The following is a 19,711-nucleotide window of genomic DNA, read 5'->3' as shown; positions in this document are numbered from 1 at the left end:
AATATTACTATATAAACAAAAATAGCAAAAAATAAATAAATCTATATATTTTATAAAAATTATTATAATTTAATTATTATTAAAGATAAAATATTAATTATTATTAAGAATAAAAAAAGATTAAACGGATAAAAAAATAATTCGTAACAATAAATAAATAACAAATTGAGATCTTGTGATCATCTTTCTATAAAAAATAATCAACATAAGAATGATTAATTGTTTAACAATTATGATATCGCAATTTCATGTTATAATGAAGATTTGTTAAAACAATTAAATATATTTTTCGTTTTAAATATCAGCGCTATACTAACATAATCGTGAGAGTGCACTGGCAAAAGAAATTTGTATTCTATTCTGTCGCTGCTTTATGTAAAAGAATCGAAAGATCGTTTTGGAAAATTGTGAGGGCTGGTCCTGATACATTTATATAACATGTGTACGTACGATGCGTGCAAATGCGTTTCAGTTGATGTATTTCTCCATTTGATACATATCGACTAGCAAACGCGAGATTGGTATTTCCCCGATAGTTTCGTGAAAGAACAAACGTTCGACGGTCTTGGAAGAGACGCATCTCAGATATCCGACTAGGATCATTAACCTGCCAATTCTTCCTGGTTGCTGCGGATATCGTGACCTTGTGTAATCCACTAAAATACGTTGTGCCTGATCTTGCAGTATCTCGATCGGTTGAATCGCATGTAGGCCAACTGTCTCTGCAATTCATAAAGAGAAGAATACATATGTAGTAGTTCATCTACATTGATGAGATAAAGAATCGATTAATTAATAATTTCAAGATATCGCAAGATATATCATATAAATAAATAAATGATGACAAATCTTATTAAATCTTAAAATGCTAATATAATTTTAACAATCATTACTTGCTTGCATTTCTTGGTATCTCATCTTATTTCAAGAAAAATTCTTTATATCTTTTATTGCAAGATAAATTCTTTGAATGTATTATGTAACTTTAAAAACTCTTCAACTTTCAAATAAACAAGAAAAGATTTAAAAAGAGCTAAATAAAAAATGATAACATTTTTAAATCTTTTTTAGGAGTCTATTTTCACTCTTCTTAATGTAAGTTAAATGTATATTTACTGTTTTTAATGATTTCGTAACGATTACTAAATTTATGGTATTCAAAAATATTTTCCGAGTCGCTAATAATTAATATGATAATTGCATCTAACAACGTTCTTTACCTGGTGTAAATAAAGCTACCGCCTTCATGCAGCCACACTCGCCGAAATCGGGGGACAATTGCCTAAACCGGCATATTATAGCCTGGAATATAAGAAAATATTTAAAAAAATATTTAACAAATACTTTGTTGATGAAAGTTTTCCTATCTGAAAGAAATTCTGAAAAAAATGATTATTCAGAAACAGGATAAAGTCACCTCTTCAAATAAATAAAATCACCGCATTCGTGCATTCACATTCCGCAACAATACTTTAATAAATTAACATTGTCTTTATTTATTGTTGGTTGGACGTTAAAAAGCACGTAAGCCGGATAAATCAAAATTGAAAGCAACGAAAGGAACGAAATGTCAAAAAATACATTTGTCGATGCTGAGAAGATGATTTGTTCAAAACAATTACATTGATGATCGTGATTTACTACAAATGGAAGATGAGATCGATAAACCTGAATCAGAACGAGTTCTTGGTTCGTCAGGTTGTCGTCTGTAGGAAGTCTGCTGCGCACTTGTTCATCGTCGAGGAGCGCGGTGATGTCCCAGGAAATGGACCATTGCGCCAAGTGTAGGAGAAACAGTTGCGTCCAGGATCGTTCCAACAGCAACAGCTGATCATCTTTCGATATCGTTTGGAAAGGTGGCAGGCATCGCACCCATCTGACAGCCATAAATAATAGCCGGGCCGTTGTCTCCTGCGTTATTATATGTCCATGTAGCGTAATAAACGGTGGATGTCATTGAATGAAAAGAGAAAGATATGAAGTAGCTATGCTTGAAAATGAAGCTACCTGCAACATCTCCCAGGTCGGACTAAAACTCTGTACAGTGCCTGTCGGGCTTTGACTCGTTTCCGTCTCCATTTGATCCACCGAGTATTCCGCCGTGGGTTGCAATCGCGCGTTCCAAACCAATTCCTTGATTCAAAACACAAAGTGTTAATTTAAACAACGAATGTACAATTTTTTTTTCATAAAATATTATATTATATATATATATATATATATATATATATATATATATATATATGTATATATAAAATATTATATATATATTATTATTTTTCATAAAAATGCAAAATAATAATAAATAGTGAAATGTAAGATAAATGTGATAGATGATTAATAATTGTTTATTTCTGTGATTATATCTAAAGAAATAACGTTATGTTTCTTTTGGAAAAAGCGATTCAATAGTTTTAAATTCTACTAATTATATAATTATAAATTAAAAATTTTGTCTTTTTATTAAAGCTCCAATACATCATCATTAATTTGTTTGATTTTGCTATTTTGCGGTTTAACTTCAACTTGAAATATAAGACAAATAAAAAAATAAAGCCAAGATACATCTAAATTTGAATTGATACTTAAATTTTAATTGACAGTTAAATAGTATGATACAGAAATATTACTTTTATTCCGTACAGAAGGTTGTGTATTTAATATCAACAATATATTTTTACGTGAATCAATTTTCCCGTCGTTTAGATCGCGAAATATGAACTCGGCGAACCGCTGATCTTTATTAAGTTTGTAGAAACGCGAGGGCGGGCACACAAATTAAGCTGAATTACTTACCTGACATTCCTCTGCGGACATTAGTATCTGCAGAAGGGGAGGCTGCGGCGCTAGGGAGACGGTCGTGGCCGCTTGATAGAGGGTCGTGGTCGTGCGAGGGTGCGGTAGAACCAACGGCACGGGGGATGGTGATTCCTCCGGCGGTTTCTGTACCAGCGCCATCGGTCGAGGGTAAGGCGTGAATCTTTGGTCGCACCTTAGCCTTCTACAGTAATAACCCTTAACTACTTCACGAAGAGTCTCAAGTGTCGTTTCATCAAATTTTATCATCGCTTGTAGTTACGCATACGCGAAGTGTATCTCGTCGCTACCGCATTAACACTCAATGGCCAAATTTAGGAGAAATTGATCATCGCGATTTTCCAATTTCCGAGATCTTTATAATCTTTATAATTTTTATAATCTTTAAATAATCTTTAAGATCCATTGAAATAAAATTTACATAAAATATTAGAAATATATGGTTTGTTTTTTTAGTAGCTAAAAAAATTGTATAAATATTATTGAAAGCTTGAACATTTTCATTGAAAAAAATTTAATTTATTTCGAATTATTTAACCATAGAATCATTAATGTAGTAGTGAAACAAAACATTTTATATCATAAAATATATATATTATAATTGTTTTGAAACAATAAAAAAATGTTAATTTTATATTTAAGAAATCTAGATAATCAATTCGCGCTTCTTTTAACATTGAGTATTAATAAGTATAGAAATAAATTAATTAAGTAGAGTATTAATAAGTATGGAAATCAAAAATCATTTATCACGATTTTTCATATTTTAGTTACATTTAATCGTCATTTATAATTATCTTATTGTTCATTGGCATTTATATTTTAATCTATATCTGTCATATATATTTTAAGCTATATCTAATGAGACAAATGTTTTAATTTAATCCAATTAAAGCAAATTATAGTACGTATGAACCGTAATTCACGATTTAATTTATAATATAATAGCAAATGTGTTACACACCTGTGCGGTGACAGAACATACGGGGGAGGGAGTGCTGGTCTTAATCGATCATTGTGCACCGGGGTTGCGGAATGAGGGGATAACTGCGTAACAATTGACGACTGTTGCTGATGTTGTTTCTCCGAGATAATCGCATGGGGTTTTGGTTTCCTCGGTCCGCGTTCATGTTGTACTGCTAAACACCAGTTATAACGTAATTATATTACTTTTGACGTCTAATCTTGCTTCATGATTACATCATGAAGCTCTAAATATAAATACAATTAAAGATTATTTTCTTAAATTTATTTCTTCCTTAATATTTTTACATATATTTCAAAAATATATATATTTCATATTACATCATGTGTGTTTATTTCTTCCATTGTATGTGTGTATATATATATATATATATATATATATATATATGTATATATATATTTTTTTATTATTATTCTTGCTTCCTTATTTTTTATATTATTCTCTTCCTTTTATATTATTGTTCCTAAATAGAGTTCATTACAGTCTCGCATATAAAAAACACAAGATTATATAATTAGTTTCTGTTTTAAATTGGCAATATATGAGAACAAATGCCCTCAACCCTTTTCGAGGCTCAATGAAAAATATTTTTGTGCACGCGAGGGGACGTGCCCTCGGTCTTCTGGCCCCCGGTGATCGAAAGTCCGTATCTAGGACTGCCTATCAATAATATCGGCGATGGACTTAACGGTGGGAGCGAAAAAGTGGGCGCAGGTTGCGCGGAATTGAATTCGGGGTATAACGCGCGTTGTAGGTCGTTCGAGATGTACGGGAGCTGTATATCCCGTGACCCGTCACGGAGGAGGGGCAGGAGGGAAAGGGGGAAGAGGGGCGAACGAACAAGAGGTCGAGAGGGAAGAGGGGGTGAATTGCGGATGAAAGAGGGTGGTGTAGATCGGATGTGGTGGCTGGCCGGGCGTCAGCTTCCACAGAGCTCGATCTTTCGAGCGTGGCTACAAACTCGGAGAGAGATAGAGAGAAGGAGAGAGAGAGAGAGAGAGAGAGGCAGAAAGCGAGAAAAGGGCGAAGGACGTCGAAGGGAAGGAAGACAGATAGAGCGAGATGGCGAAGCGTGAGCTGCAACTGGGTGGCAAGCACATCATCATTAATGAGGCTGAGCGGATAGCAGCCGCGGATTCCCACGTTCGCACTGGCGTCGCAATATCTCCCCTTTATCACGCATCGCCCCGTCGAGAGAAATACTTTGCCACTGGCGCAACGAACAATTTCTTCTCGTATCGGGACGTCACCATTTTAACGGCAGAAGCGTGATGTATTCAAGTAAACTTATACTTTAATACGTTTCACTTGGGAGGTAAGAACTGCATTCATAGTGTGTTGTACCTTGAACTGTCAATTTATTCATCGACAAGTTGATTCTTGAAATGTTCTCTCTCTTTTTCTAGTAAATGTTCATTTTATATTATTGTATTTATATTTTGTTACTTTTATCAAGTTTAATAAAGTTATGTTATATCTGAGTATTATCTTGTATACTAAAATTTCATTTCGTTCCATGAATGATAAAAGAATTTTTATAAATTTTTCACTCGCGTAATTTTCACACACAGGGTTTCTTTTCTCGAAATACATTTATCCTCATTAGAAACATTTATCATGTTTACATTAAAATCACTGTAATATTACGAAGCGTTATCAATAAGTAAGCTGAGATAAATATGAGGAATTTTGTATTTAAAATCGAGACAACGTTTCACGTATGCGCGGATACACGCAGCAAAAAGAAGCGATGCAAAATCCGCTTCGGGGTTGTTTGCTTTATCGAGCAAATTGGCCGTGCACATCGTAACAGGTATAAATATTATTATTTTCCAGGAGTAATTGTTCTCTCCAGCAGTGAGCTCCCTTGCTGGAAAAAATCTGCCGATAAAGACCTGTTTACTTTACAAACAGTGATCTTTATGTTTTACGCACAGCAGCGAGATATTATTAAAACCAATACAATTTATATATTTTTATCCTTACGTGTTTTGTCACATATTGATCACGTATTAATGATATTATACAAATATATATATGGAAAAGCTAAAAAACCGATTGAATTAAGAAGAATGTACATAATATTAAAAATTGTAGAATTTTTACGGAACTTTAAAGGCCTACATAAGACATTATATTTTTAAGTTTTTATACATGAAATAAATATTTAATTTGAAAGATAAATGTTCTCGATATTAAAATTAACGAATTGCGAAAGATAATGGAATTTCCACGGATATTTTAATTTCGAAAAATGGGAAAATAATTTCTCACATATGTGAATATATTTGTAAAATATACATGAAATATTTGATCGTGCGTGATGCAGATCTTAATTCATCGAATATCCACGAATCAAAAGCGAAAGACGATCCGTTTTTCGCAGCCGTGGCCATTAAGCTCGCCTTTTTCGTACAAAAGCGCCTCGCTTTACAGCGCCTTGCGATCAAGAAGGAACATTTTGTCGCTCTGTACGCATCGTTGCTCAAATACAGAGCTTTATAGCTGAGCGGCTTACAGCTCGGCGAAGCGAAAACGAATGTGCGTCAAGGGAAAGCTCTTGGCATAAAGAAAGAACAGGACAAATTGATCTTTTAGCCCCCCTCCTCTCCTCGGAGATCGATTGAAGATTAAATTGCAATTATGTTTTTAATATATCGACCATACTCTGGACATGCTGAAATCACATTTATTTTCGCAAATTTTCCGCATAAATAAAAAAAACTAGGTCCTTTTTATTTTATATTAATCAATACAAACAATCTTTTGTAATGCGCCTTTTACGATATCCAAACGTAAAAGAGGAGAAAATGATTCATTTATATGTTTATTAAAATTAAGAGTTTGCGTTTCGCGAAATTTTCCCAAGTTCTTAAGGGAATGATTTAGATTTTATTATTGCAAGCAAATCCTCGAATTTTTCGCTCGTCAGTGGATTAGACGGGCGATTTTCGCGAATATGCACGTATCTCCGGACGGCGAATGGACACGGAGACGAGGATTAGAATCGCACATGCGCTGGAATGGACCGCGCCCTATTCCCTTTTCATCGTTCGTGATTCCGTTCTCTTTCTTTCTCCTTCTCTCTTTTCCATCCACTCGTACACATATACATCATCTTTTTGTGTACCTATAAACACACGGCCACCGTAATACTCTTGGCCGGCACGTGTGATCCACAATGCGAGTTCCCACAGTGGAGTGGCGTAGGTGTGGGTTTCTTTCTCTCTCTCTCTCTCTATCTATCTATCTCTCTCTGGCTCTCTGTAAATTCGCGCTTAAATATACGCACACATACATATGCATAGGGAGGCTTCCTTTTTAACATTGTACCACACGCGTACGTTGTGAATGCGTGTGTGTGTAGGGCACACGCGGTGCTCACACGGGCCGCGGATCACGGGGCTCACACTCTGTATCCTACTAAACGGTAAACCGATCTGTGAACATTTCAGCAGTCAGCGATCTCGAAGGCTAATCCCCGAGTGAATGGGGGATTGATACATGGACACGACGCACTACCACCACCACCACCGTCACCATTACCATCACCACTGTCGGCGATCGTCAACGTCATCATTGTCAACGAAGGAGATCGTGAATCGCGCACGATACACGTGCACCTAACACTTCAGGGAGATTTTTCATGTTTATTCGAGGAATACGCATTTTAAAGGGATGAATCAACGTGGCTATTTTTAGCGATATTATTTTCATTAAATATAAATTTTTTTCAATATCGGTTTTATTTATGTATTTATTTTAAACATTATTAACGCAATATCGATATTGAAAGATATGTAATTTTTGACGCTCTATAAAGAAAAGAAAATAATCCAGAATAATTGTTACGTCAAGTTTTAATATTTGGTAAACAATTTTTAGCGAAATAATATTAATCTTGTAATAATCTCTTGGAGTACAATCTATGGTAGTGAAACTCTCTCTATGTTTCAGAATGTAATAGTAATATAATTATTATTAAAATTACAAGAATTTCGTTAAGGAAAAATTGTTTGCAAGTTGTTAAAAAATTTACAGATGAAGAAGCTATCCTCTATATGTGTATACAGACTGTACGAATAGGATCTATTTTCGCTTGCATCGCTTCTATCGTTCGGAAAATCGTATGCGCGCCGTCATACGTGTATCTGCATACGTTACAAAGCGTATGCGATCAGTATGTAATATCACTTACTGTTCAGTTAACGTCTTCCCTCGACCAATCTCGTAAATCAAAATTCCGTGAAACGCGATCAGTCGAATATAAAATACATATGCATAAAGATAGAGATTGTCGGGTTCAGCGGTTGCGTGGCATTTAATTAATTGTTTCCTCGATTTGCTCGAATATATAACATGTCATCTCGTCAAAGAGAGATAGAAAGAAAGAATATATAAAAATATATTATAGTAAAAAAATATTATAAATAATAAGCGAAAAGAATCGTCGATAAAAGTAATGATATTTATCATAATCTATTTTCTTAATATATTTCGTGTGATAAATATATAAAACTTAGAGAAATTTTTACATTGTTGAATATTGTAGAAAAAAATTACATAAATATAATTGAAAATTTAAAGTAAATTGGCGCACATACGAATAATTTTGTGATAGTTTTGTATTATGATTATAAAGATGGATCTCTCTCTCCCTCTCTCTCTTTCTCTTATTTAAGATATTTAAGATATTTAAGATATTTAAGATAGACAAAATAAATATATATAAAATAATTTTTTTAAATATATAAAATAAATATATGAAATAATTTTTAAATATTAACAATAAATCAAAAATATATTTTTGTATACAATATTACAAATTCATTTCTCATAGTTTTTATTACGCGAAAATGATCATTTAAATGATGTTCGTAATATCTACGACAAGAGCATATTTATCAAAATCTCTTTACGATTCGGAGATAAAAAGTAAATAAGTACATGTGATATATTGTCTTAAAAAAGCATATTCTTTTTAATCATTTTATTAAAATAATCAAGTAAAGTAGAACAGTTTGTTATTTTAATCCAACTTATATTCGCAAAATTATCCGAGGGAGAAGCGATTAAACTCATAGATCGAGAGCTGTTCGATCGTGAATGACGCGAGGCGAAAGAGCCGCAGCCTGTGATAACCCGCGGATGTAATTCTCTCATTTATGCGAAGCCGGAGACGATCGGGGTACCGGGACCGGGACAGGGACCGGGACCGGATCGCTGCAGTTCCTCCGGGCGTGTTGGTATGATGACAGGTGACGATCAAAGCCCGGCTTAGCGCAACGACCCGTTTCGTCCGCACACATCCCGCTCATATCACGCGAGGGAGGACGCGTTCTCTCTCCTCCGCGCATCTGTATCTCTTTCTTTTTATATCATCCCCTTGTCACGTACACTAGGCGTCATAAATGTCATTTCGTTGTCAGATGGCAAATTTCAATACATCACGCGTTAAATATTTCCAAATTTAAATTATGTTCAAAATGTGCAAATTTTATGCACGAGGAAAAATTCCTTATTATTATTCTAATTAATTTTCATGTATTTGTAATTAAGATGTTTAATTTATGAGACATATAAATATATTAATTTCATAGAATATTTTTAAATTCGTAATAGGAGACTAAAATGCAGAAATTTATGTGAAAAATGATATTCAACAAATATATCCACGATTTGTTACTCCGTAAATCACGAATTACGATAAAGAATCATCTCTAATGAATCATGCGACTATTGATATCAAAACAAAGATACAATTGTGCAATTTTTAAGCGTGATATGCATACAGTTTGCGATTATAATCTCCCTCTTCCATAAACTATAAATTTTTATGATTTAAGAAATATTAATTAAAGTATAAAAGAAAGAAAATTGACTGCGCTTTCATTACTTGATCACTTCATAATCCTTCATGCCGCGGTGTTTATTTGCAACAAACATCTTCTCAGACGTGACAAATGTCAAATATTAACTATCGTTTAATGCTTCGCGTCATCTATTTTTTTCTACACGTGCATTATTTTAAGAAATGCCTGTCTAATGGCATTTATGATGTCTACTGTACCCCTCGCTCTGTTCCAGGCCCGCTTTACCGTTTACCGTTTATGTGGATGGATTGATGCTGCCCGTCGCGTGTACGGCACGCCTCGCTTCGTTGCGTTACCAGCCGTCCACTCTCACGCGACTCCCCCTGCGTGTTGTCACTACTCTCAGCCTCCGTCCAGGCCCGGTCAGAAACATTGCGGGGGCACGTAACAATTTTCCGGAAACAACTTTTCGGGGGTTAATGTCAAATGATTCACAAGACTGTGCTTTAAATACACAAATGGAAATAATATCCGGAAATGTAAGTCATAAGAAACGAATTTCTAAAAAAAGAAATGAGAAATTCTCTTTTTAGATTACCTATTTCTTTATTAATGTATTTCTGTGTAAATGAATTATATTTTGAAACAATTCGAATAATATTTAATTTTCTTTACATATGTTAATGAAACATAAAGAGAACGTTGTCTCTTATTGCTATTATTACATCTCGTTGTTTACTTATATTATACTTATTATTATATCGTTGTTTTTGTAACATTTAGATACAAATGTATTCGATTTTCCATACAAATTATAAAAGGAATCAGTAAGAATATGTTTACTTCAAATTTTTGAAATTTGCAAAATTTATTTTAAAATAGTTGACAGACTTTGAATATTTACAGATCAAGAAGAATGTTTTGCATCTTCTCTTTGCCCAATCCTGTCTCTGTATGCTATTTTTCTATTTCTCTTTGATATACTTTATTTTATCGTGTCGTTTTTCTATTTTTCTCGAATCGTGCTCAAGTACCATTCGCCAATCTAAAATGCTTTCGCGTGCAACTCGCAAACATTGAGAGATTTTTGTATAAAACATGCTACGATATTATATTTTTACACGATTGGGCATTTGGATGTAAAAAGAGCCTCGGAAAGAAAATGTTGCAGCTTTTCAGAAACGATGTTTACAACTTTTGATTTTGATCGAAAACAATTTGATATTTTTATAGAAATGAATAAGTCTATGTATACATGTATATGCATCTAAAATACTATAAGAAAATATAATTTATCGCGTTAATATAATTTGTCGTTGTTATCTCAGTTAGAAAATTATAAAATTTCATTTTCTTTGTTCTCTCTTTTTATCGTTTTTAAATTAAATGTCACTGCAAACAAAATGTTTTGAAATTAATTTCTTTTCTTTTGCTTTTACAATATATCTATTACAATTTATTCATGTTTCATTATTTTTTATTTTGCTAAAATATATAGATATGTATATTTTGCCTTTTTAAAAATATTTATTTTACAAATTAAAGACCTTTGTAGCTTGTATCTTTATAGCTTAGAATAATTCTAAATAAACGAATAATTATGATGAAATAAACAAGATGTCTGAAAGAAAAATTAAAAATGTATTTGTACTCATTATTAGAATGTTTACTTAGGGTCGCAATGATTGGATTTTTAATATTATTGCAATTATACGATTAGACATTGAACGTTGTACTTCAAAAATAAAGAATGCTCGAATAATTTCAATTTATAACTGCCAAAAGGGGCAAATGTCTCGGGTACAAACGTCTCGATTTAATTCCGGTTCAAAGTACTTGATACTTTCAGAAAGGGTGCTTCCGAATTATGAACGGAAACAAAGAGATTTAAAGTTGGAAGTAACGGGCTGCGATCGATTGGGCATGAAACGAGGCAAAGTTTGCAGATCCAAGAGTGTTGGTGGATCTGAATGTGTGTACACTGGAAATAATGTTGACCGTACGGGTTCCGGGAAAAGTCGTGGAGCGCAGAATTTCATTGGCGAGTCGTCATCTTTTCTGGTTTCGCTTTTAGTTTAACTTTCTAACAAAATATTTTTAAATAAAAAAAAATCAGTATGATTATATTTCCGTCAAATAATAATCTAGAAACAATTTCGCAGTATGGCTTAAATAAATCTTGGTAAAAAATTTAGAACATTAGAGATCTAAAAATAAATATAAGTGGCATTAAAAATAGAGAAATTCCGAAAATTAAAAAGTGCGATAAAGATGTTTAAAAAAATTATGTTCTTTGTTTATCAAAATATCTTATTAATGCCGTAAAAAAGAGAAAGAAATGGAGAAAGAGAGAGAATATACTAACTAGTTATCAAATGCTTTTTAAGTGTTTAATTATTATTAAAATTAATTTACACTTTCAGAATAATGGAGAGATTTCTTCAGTAAATTTTGATGTAACATGATATTTTTAAAATAATCTAATTTTAATATATAGCTTAAAAATTTTGCAAAAAGAAATATATTTGATGCAATATTAAAAAATCAAGTGATTAAAACATCCCTTAGATTTAATAAATTTTGAAAATGAAAGATATATAGTGCTTCTAATTTTTTCTGTTGCCCTTACAGTTTTAAGAGATCTTTAACTTTCTTTCGACAAACATTTTTTAAATATGAAAATTAAGAGGATATCGAGTTTAAAATGATCTACGTGTACGTGTAATTAATATTATTACATTTAAATTTGATTACATTCTGATAATTTATTCTCGCAATTTAAGAGTGTTTCCTGTGGGCCCCGATGTTCATAATAATTTTTCAAAGTATCAAATCTTTAATAATCCCGAGCATAATCCGCAGAGTCGGAGCGCAAAGCGTCAACATTAAAAATGCAGTACGTCAGAGCGACGGTTTATGTTCCCTTCCGGAAGTCCTAACGATCGCTAAGAATTACAAATCCGCCATGGTAAGCCGCTCGGTAATCTTCCGACGTCATTTAACGCCATATTTCGCGTAATACATATATATACGTCTGTACGCGCGAATGGGAAGAGGAAGGCGGCATTTCATCGTGGCAGGCGCGCGGCGCACGGCGCCGACACAGACGGATAATATCGCGGGCGGGAACGAATTTTCGTGGAAAGAGGAAAGCGCGTCGATTACGTCAGGGGAGGGGGAGGGTGAGCGCGTTAGAGGTTTCGGGGTTGTCAGCGAGCGGATGATTGCGCGCCTGCGGCGTCACGGCGTTTCGCGATGCGCCGAGTACCACGTACATAATATATAACGCGCCTACCACCCCCGAGTGGTCATCTACATTTTATGGGCTCTTCACAACGGTTCGCCGTCAAAAATCACAATAGTCAAGTTCGGGTAGAGCTAAATTTTCTTATTATATTTATCACGCGTATGTATGTGTTAGATGAGCGTATATATCAGCATCCTCGTGGAATATGTTTCAGATATTTACGTTATACATTGTCATCCTAAACATATTTTTATCATGTCATTGCATGCCATGTATCGTACATTGTATAACTTCTTGTTAAAGAATTTGATTCTACTCGAGATAAAGCCAGTTCTCTTTGCATTGTTATTTTTCGCTCAAGAACACTAGCTATTTGATCCTTATTTCAGATTCATATTGAATTATACGAATTATATGTTAGGCAAACTATTAAGATTTGGTTTGAGGATTCCAGATACAAAGTGTACGATGAGAATTTTGAATTCAATTTCTTAATTTAAAAAAAAATGTAATATATTTGTGATTGAGAATAGAAAATGAGTTTTATTGTTTTATCATCTCAAATCTTGATAAATTTAAGTAAAAACAACGTATATTATCAAGTTGTTAAGTTTATATTGTTAAATTTATCCCGGGTACGTGATATTATCCTAAAATAACGGATCAGTGATGACGAGCCGTCTGATGTCAGATATCAGTTGAAGGAGTCAGTAGAATAGTCTTAAAGTGATCAGCCGCGCAGTTAAGAGTTTACCAATAATTATTTAAATAAAATATATCGTTTGATTAACATATATATTATATATATTTTTATATATATTACTTATTTCTCTATATATTATATGCATATTTGAATCTATAAGTTGCAATATAATTGTTTCAATAAATCTTATGAATTATCTGTACATTTTTAAAAAATATTTAGCATAAAAGTGAATATATTATAATTATTATCAAAATAATTCAGATGGTTCTTATCTAATAATTTTAGTTTTATTTAAGAGTGAAGATGATATCTTACTTTATATATAATGTTTTTTTGACGCAAATATATATATCTTACATTTAATTGTTATTATCATCTTCGGTTTATATATATATTGCATAGACGGAAAGAAGAAAACCCGTGAAAGTTACTTACGAAAGGAAAAATGCTTCGACGCCATTCTGACGTCGACTATACGTCGGCAATTAATCACGGAGTCTAATTAACACCGCCAACAAAGTACGAGTAATTTCGAGACAGAGGCGGAGAACGACGTGGGAGAACGTTAACGTGTACAAGTGTCTTCGTAAAGGTAGCGAAGGAGAGAGAAAACGAAGGAGAGAGAGAGGGAGGGGGGGAGGGAAGTGGAAGCATCGGTGTTTCAAGCCCCTGTGTGAAGTCTCCTTAACGTTAGGAAGCTCTGCCACTAATTGAATCTCCTCTCTTACTCGCGTCTGGAGCCCCGACAACCGCTGGGAACCAGAGCACCCGTCCTGCATTAAACACCCCCGACACCCTGAGCGCCCTCATCCCTGCCGAGCGGTCTCGTATCGCCCCCTCCCCCTCTTTCCCTCCCTGCTGGAAGTCCCTTCCCATCCGCCTTTTCTCTTTCCACCTCGCCGCTACCTCTCTCCACCTCTGCACAGGATCCAACCCCCGCTAAGCGTCCCAGAAAACGAGCCTCCGTCGCTGTTATATCGCCGTCGATGGCAAGGAACATCGACCCGTGTATAGCTAGCCCATCCCGTGTAACTCTGATGCGGAGAAGATCAAGCTCGCTCACTTCTAAATATCACTACTTAAACCGAGAAGTAAGGATTTATATAAACGCGAAAGAATCTACTAAGATACTAACATAACTCGCAGAGTTCTCGTGCTTTTGTTTGACTACAAATAATATATGCGTCAATAGATAGCTGTCAAAGAAATTAAATTAATTTTTCAAAGTTGATGATTATTATTTACGTACTAAAATGATTAAAAAATTTTTTTAAATATTACTCTTAGAAGAAGAAATAGCGATTCGCAATTGTTGTCTTCTTATCTTATTTATTTAGTTACAAATTATTTCAAAAAGATTAAAAAGAGCTGAAAAGAAGTCGCAAAAATTTAAAACGCCTCTTAAACATCATCATTATTTATGCTGTCCAGATTTATGCATTTGAAATTTATCTAATTTATCTCTTTTTTCAAAACTAATAGTCATTATTGTCTAAAAATTGATGTTGAATAATATCTAAGTTACTTGTATATATTTTATTTTTTATATGTTTTATATGGTTTGTATTTTTCCGTGGTTCTATTCAAGTATCTACGAAGAAGAATATAGAATATATTTAAGAATCTATAAAGTGAATAGATACTTATATAAATTTGAAGAGCTACCTAACAAACAATAAATTTGTAAATTATTTTGTATTTAGACTTTAGACTTTTGATATAATTTTTTAGATTAATTCAAAGATTTAATTTAAAATTTTATTTTATACTTGAATATGTATGTGTATAAATATAAGTTAATGTCAATAATATTTAATCGAATATTTCAGGAAATATGATATCAACTAAATGACATCACAAAAAATTGAAACGTCGCATGACAATGCATATTCATTTGTATGGCATCTTCAGCAGCAGGAAGAATTTCCCGTAATATTGTGTAATAGAGACGAAATAATATTCAACTGATTGAAATGATAAGCATTTAACTAATTGAAACGATACATCGCCATCTAAAGTCTTTGCTAAAAATGATTCTACCGTTTAGAATTGTATTGTGTTAGAACTTACACTGATATAAAGTAGTTCGAGCGTAGTTAATGCTTTGATAGTCCTTTACGGAGAAGTTTATTTAGGAGGGTTTGGTTGACACTAATAGTTACAGTTGATTTCTTCGTGGTTTATTTGCGGCTTTTCGCGAAAACATGATAAATTTGATACGATTTGAAAACGATTTTTTAGTTGTTGATTCGATAAATATAAATATCCTTTTGTTATTGTACGTTTCATAAAAAGTTTCGATTTATCAAAAATTAAGTTACTCATTTCAAAAAAATTTTTATTTATTTATAGAAAATACTAGAAATACTAGAAAATATATTAGAAAAAAGATACCAAATATTAGAATATAAAATATCAGGAATTTTTTTAAATATATAGCCTTGATAAAAGCTATTACTTTTGGCAAATGCAAGTTTAATGATTTAGCAAATGTGTAATTTGTGGAATAACTCGTGAATAATATAAAGAACTTTTTACAATATTATTAAGAGTAGAAAATGACGAGAATAGAGTCATCTTGCTTTTGTGTATCTTTGGATCGATTAATTTATTTTATTTATGCGCGTAGATAGAACATAGATTACATATGTATATATAACATAAAAAATGTTAATTTGTGGGTACTTACCGTCCTTATTCATGTTAGCTTCGAAACACTTAGCAAGACGACAAGCACGGCATTGATTCCTATGGGTTTTGTCGATCGGACAACGTCCTTTCTTGGCACCTTGGGCCTTACAGATGTATTCTCGATTGCTATGTATGCTTCGCTTGAAGAACCCCGAACAACCTGAAAATATAAAAACACGGCATATTATAAATCTAATTTCAAAAATTTGCTATTGTTTAGAAATTTTAAACATTCAATAACACGCTCTAACAGAAAAACCATGCTTAAATAAGCGGATATAAAAGAAATAAAATTGATATCTTTTTTGTTAAAATTATTATTATAAAAAAAGAAATTTTTAGAGAAATATTGTTTTTCTAATTTCTGACAGTTTCAAATTTATACATTATTTTGGTCCATTATAATGATTTATTTTTAATAATGATTTATTTAATAATGATTATAATGATTTATTTTGGTCCATTATAATGATAATTTTTCTGTTAAAATAAGAAAATTTAGAAATTTTTATTCTATAAAAATATTATTAATTAATATTACCGTCACAACTGTAGATGCCGTAGTGTTTTCCGGAACTACGGTCACCGCATACATCACACAGTATGTCAAGCAATCTGTCCCCTAAAACAAAAGAAAGAATATCGTTGTATCATTAATAATTAATAATTCCATACAATTCAAACTTTTTGCAATCATATTTCTGAAAATAGTCAAAAATACGAAGAATGTTTGATATATGATCTTACATATTTCCCAATTCTCGAAAAAATAATAAATAATCATATTTGATAAAAACATTTTTTATAAAATAATCAAAATCATTAATGAGATATTTATTTAGAGATTATTATTTACACATGATTGTATTTCATAAAACAGTAAGGCGCGTCTAGATCATATCTAATATAAACATAAGATACAAACTGTTTAAGACGTGACATTATGACAAAATAATCACATTAGAAAGATTAATTGTTATATCTATACATTTACATAGATTGCGATGAAATAATTACCAGGTTAAAGGAAACCAACGTTAAAGAACTTTCGCGAAATCTCGTTTAAGAAAAGTGGACGGGCCGCAAGAAGATCACCGGTGCTAATCTGTTTCCCCTTTTCGTAGGAACCCTAATCGTCCTAATGATCCGCGGCAAGAAAAACACGGCCATGCCTAAGCCAACCAAAGCCTTCCTTCCCCAGCCTGGGGAATCAACCGCCTTCGCGTCTCACACCCAGCCGACCTAACCCGATCAACCCAGGTTACTTCAACCCCAACGGATTACCGCCTCCGTCGTGTACGCCAGTGCGTCTTCATCTTCTTCTTCTATTGTATCGCTTATGTATGTTGTCTCATTCATGGCCGTTGTTTATGACGTGCGTGAATTAAGCTCGAAACAGCCAAGAACTTGATTTCACTAATCGTTGATTAACTATCGTCATTCCAACTTCTCTGATTCTTCTTTCGATCTTCTTTTTAAATACCTTTTTTTCTCCCATCGTGTAATTTAATATGTGATAATGTAATTTAATTATTATTTTTCAGAGTAATTATATAAATTGAATTTATCTGATTTTGCAAATAATCTAAATCAAGAACAGTTTTATTTTTTTTTAAATTTTTATAAATCTGGAAGCATTGAAAAAATAAATAAACAGAGATTTGAATTTCCCAAAAATATCACATATTTCAATTGCAACTTATAAGATGATTTGCTGCCATTTTAACGGAAACTTAAAAAAACATATTTTATTTTGAAAATATATGGCAATTTTTTATTATAATATTATGCATAAAGTTTTAGAGACAGATAAAATTATATAGATAATAAAATATTATTTTATAATTAATTTCAAAACAATGTGTAATCTGAAAAACATTGTAAAAGGTTTAAGAGACATTTTGCTTCTTCATGCTTTCTAATTATCTGGAAAAGAATATATAAGATACAATCGAACGTACAAGATAATATGATTACCTTGGAGATTCGCTTGGAGATGCATTTTATCTCGTTTATTTGCGAAATCACGTACTAATTGTTTGTCAACAGAAAACAATGCACATTTATATATCATCATCTATCAACACGACAATCGGTAGATGCTCGAGAGACTTAACATTTTTTTTTAAATACATTTATTTAAATATTAAATATTATACTCTTTAAATTAAATTAATCGTGATGTTTACAATTTTTCAAGTTGCAACAATCGCAATTTATTTATTTGCTTATAAATTGTTGCAACTTGTAAAACTATGAGCATCACGATTAATTTAAAAAGTATAATGTACGAGAGGTTTAAGCACTCACTGTTAATTATCTCTCGTTCGCGTTACACAATTTGTCAAATCCTGAGAATTTACCATGACAATTTATCATTAAATCCTACTTGTTAATTATCTTTCGATCGCAGTGTACATAAAACATCTCATATCTCGAGACTCACGAGCTATCTGTGAACAAATAGGTGTTGAAAATGTATTCGAGCATCATTAATCGCATCTCGAAGACGGCACACAATTCCTCAGATTCCAAGAATCGCGATTTAGCCGTTTGACAAGAATTATTATTAGACGTACAAATTATTCCAGCACTATCGGTCGCTCGACGATCTCTCGATCGTGCGATCTCATCGCGATCTTTTGGCGCGACCCGGTCAAATGAAAAAGTCACTTTCACACATCGCGTATCATCCCGCATCCTCGGAGCGATCATCGCACTAGCTAACAATAAGCCGTAAGCGTCTAAGGGTCGACAAAGACGAGAGAGACGGCAAGAGAGTCTCGCAAGACTGACCTGTGCCCATCTCCTCCGCAACTGCTCAAAAGTCGAACATCGCCAGTGAACGCCGTACAGCCGAGCTCGTGGTCCCGACGCGGCGCCGAGGAGGTCGCGCGAAGTCCCGAAGCATTCTCCGTGACGGGATGGCTTCGAGCCTCGACGTACCTAGTCATCTCTCTCTCGTCGGGAAGGGCGTACTCGCGTACTCGCCTCCGCGTCTATGTGTACGTGTATTTGCGCGCGCGCGCGCCCGCGCGCGGCTGTATACATCTATATCTGTATCTATATACATGTATACGCGTCTACCCGTCCGTGTGTATGCGCATATATAGGGGTTGTTGCCCGACTGGCTGCCGGAGCAGCTATCTCTCCTGTCCATAGCCACATGACGGAGAATCATGGGTCGTTCCCCGATACAGTCGACACGGTCCGGTGGTAGGACGGGGGGCAGCGCGAGGGGTGATGGAACGAGAGATGCCGAGGGAAAGGGTAGGTAGGTAGATGGGTAGATGGGTGGATGGTTGCCGAGCGCGAACCAACACACCGACGCCAATCCCTAAACGACCGCGACTCGCGGCGAGAAGGCCACGGTGATGGCGTACCGGGGGGTTACGTCACGCGAATCCACGGCGTAACACCTCTTCTTCACCTCCGCCACCTCCGCCACCTCC

At 33.8% G+C, this 19,711-nt stretch overlaps 1 protein-coding gene across 1 annotated transcript; it reads right to left on the bottom strand.

Moving 5' to 3' along the window:
- Positions 1–279: 279 nt before the first annotated feature.
- LOC145971534 (protein dissatisfaction) lies at positions 280–19,379 on the bottom strand. Its single transcript, XM_083099282.1, has 9 exons — positions 19,056–19,379; positions 16,801–16,881; positions 16,258–16,419; positions 3,782–3,956; positions 2,797–3,001; positions 2,008–2,133; positions 1,669–1,911; positions 1,221–1,302; positions 280–722 (listed from the first exon to the last, which is right to left on the bottom strand). Exons 1-9 carry the CDS (start codon positions 19,063–19,065, stop codon positions 469–471), a joined length of 1,338 nt encoding a protein of 445 aa, XP_082955408.1. The 5' UTR covers positions 19,066–19,379; the 3' UTR covers positions 280–468.
- Positions 19,380–19,711: the final 332 nt, after the last annotated feature.

This window comes from Camponotus vicinus, unplaced genomic scaffold, assembly GCF_025532165.1.
Source record: "Camponotus vicinus isolate PSW18456_S1 unplaced genomic scaffold, iyCamVici1.0 SCAF_5, whole genome shotgun sequence".
Taxonomy (NCBI): Eukaryota; Metazoa; Arthropoda; class Insecta; order Hymenoptera; family Formicidae; genus Camponotus; species Camponotus vicinus.
This window is presented reverse-complemented; position numbering and strand designations above follow the sequence as displayed.

Excerpts from the sequence above, each read along its gene's own strand:
- LOC145971534 (XM_083099282.1), bottom strand. Across the intron at positions 2,134-2,796 it reads TGTCCGCAGAGGAATGTCAG|GAATTGGTTTGGAACGCGCG; the intron begins GTAAGTAATTCA and ends TTTTGAATCAAG. Across the intron at positions 723-1,220 it reads GGTAGCTTTATTTACACCAG|AGACAGTTGGCCTACATGCG; the intron begins GTAAAGAACGTT and ends TATGAATTGCAG.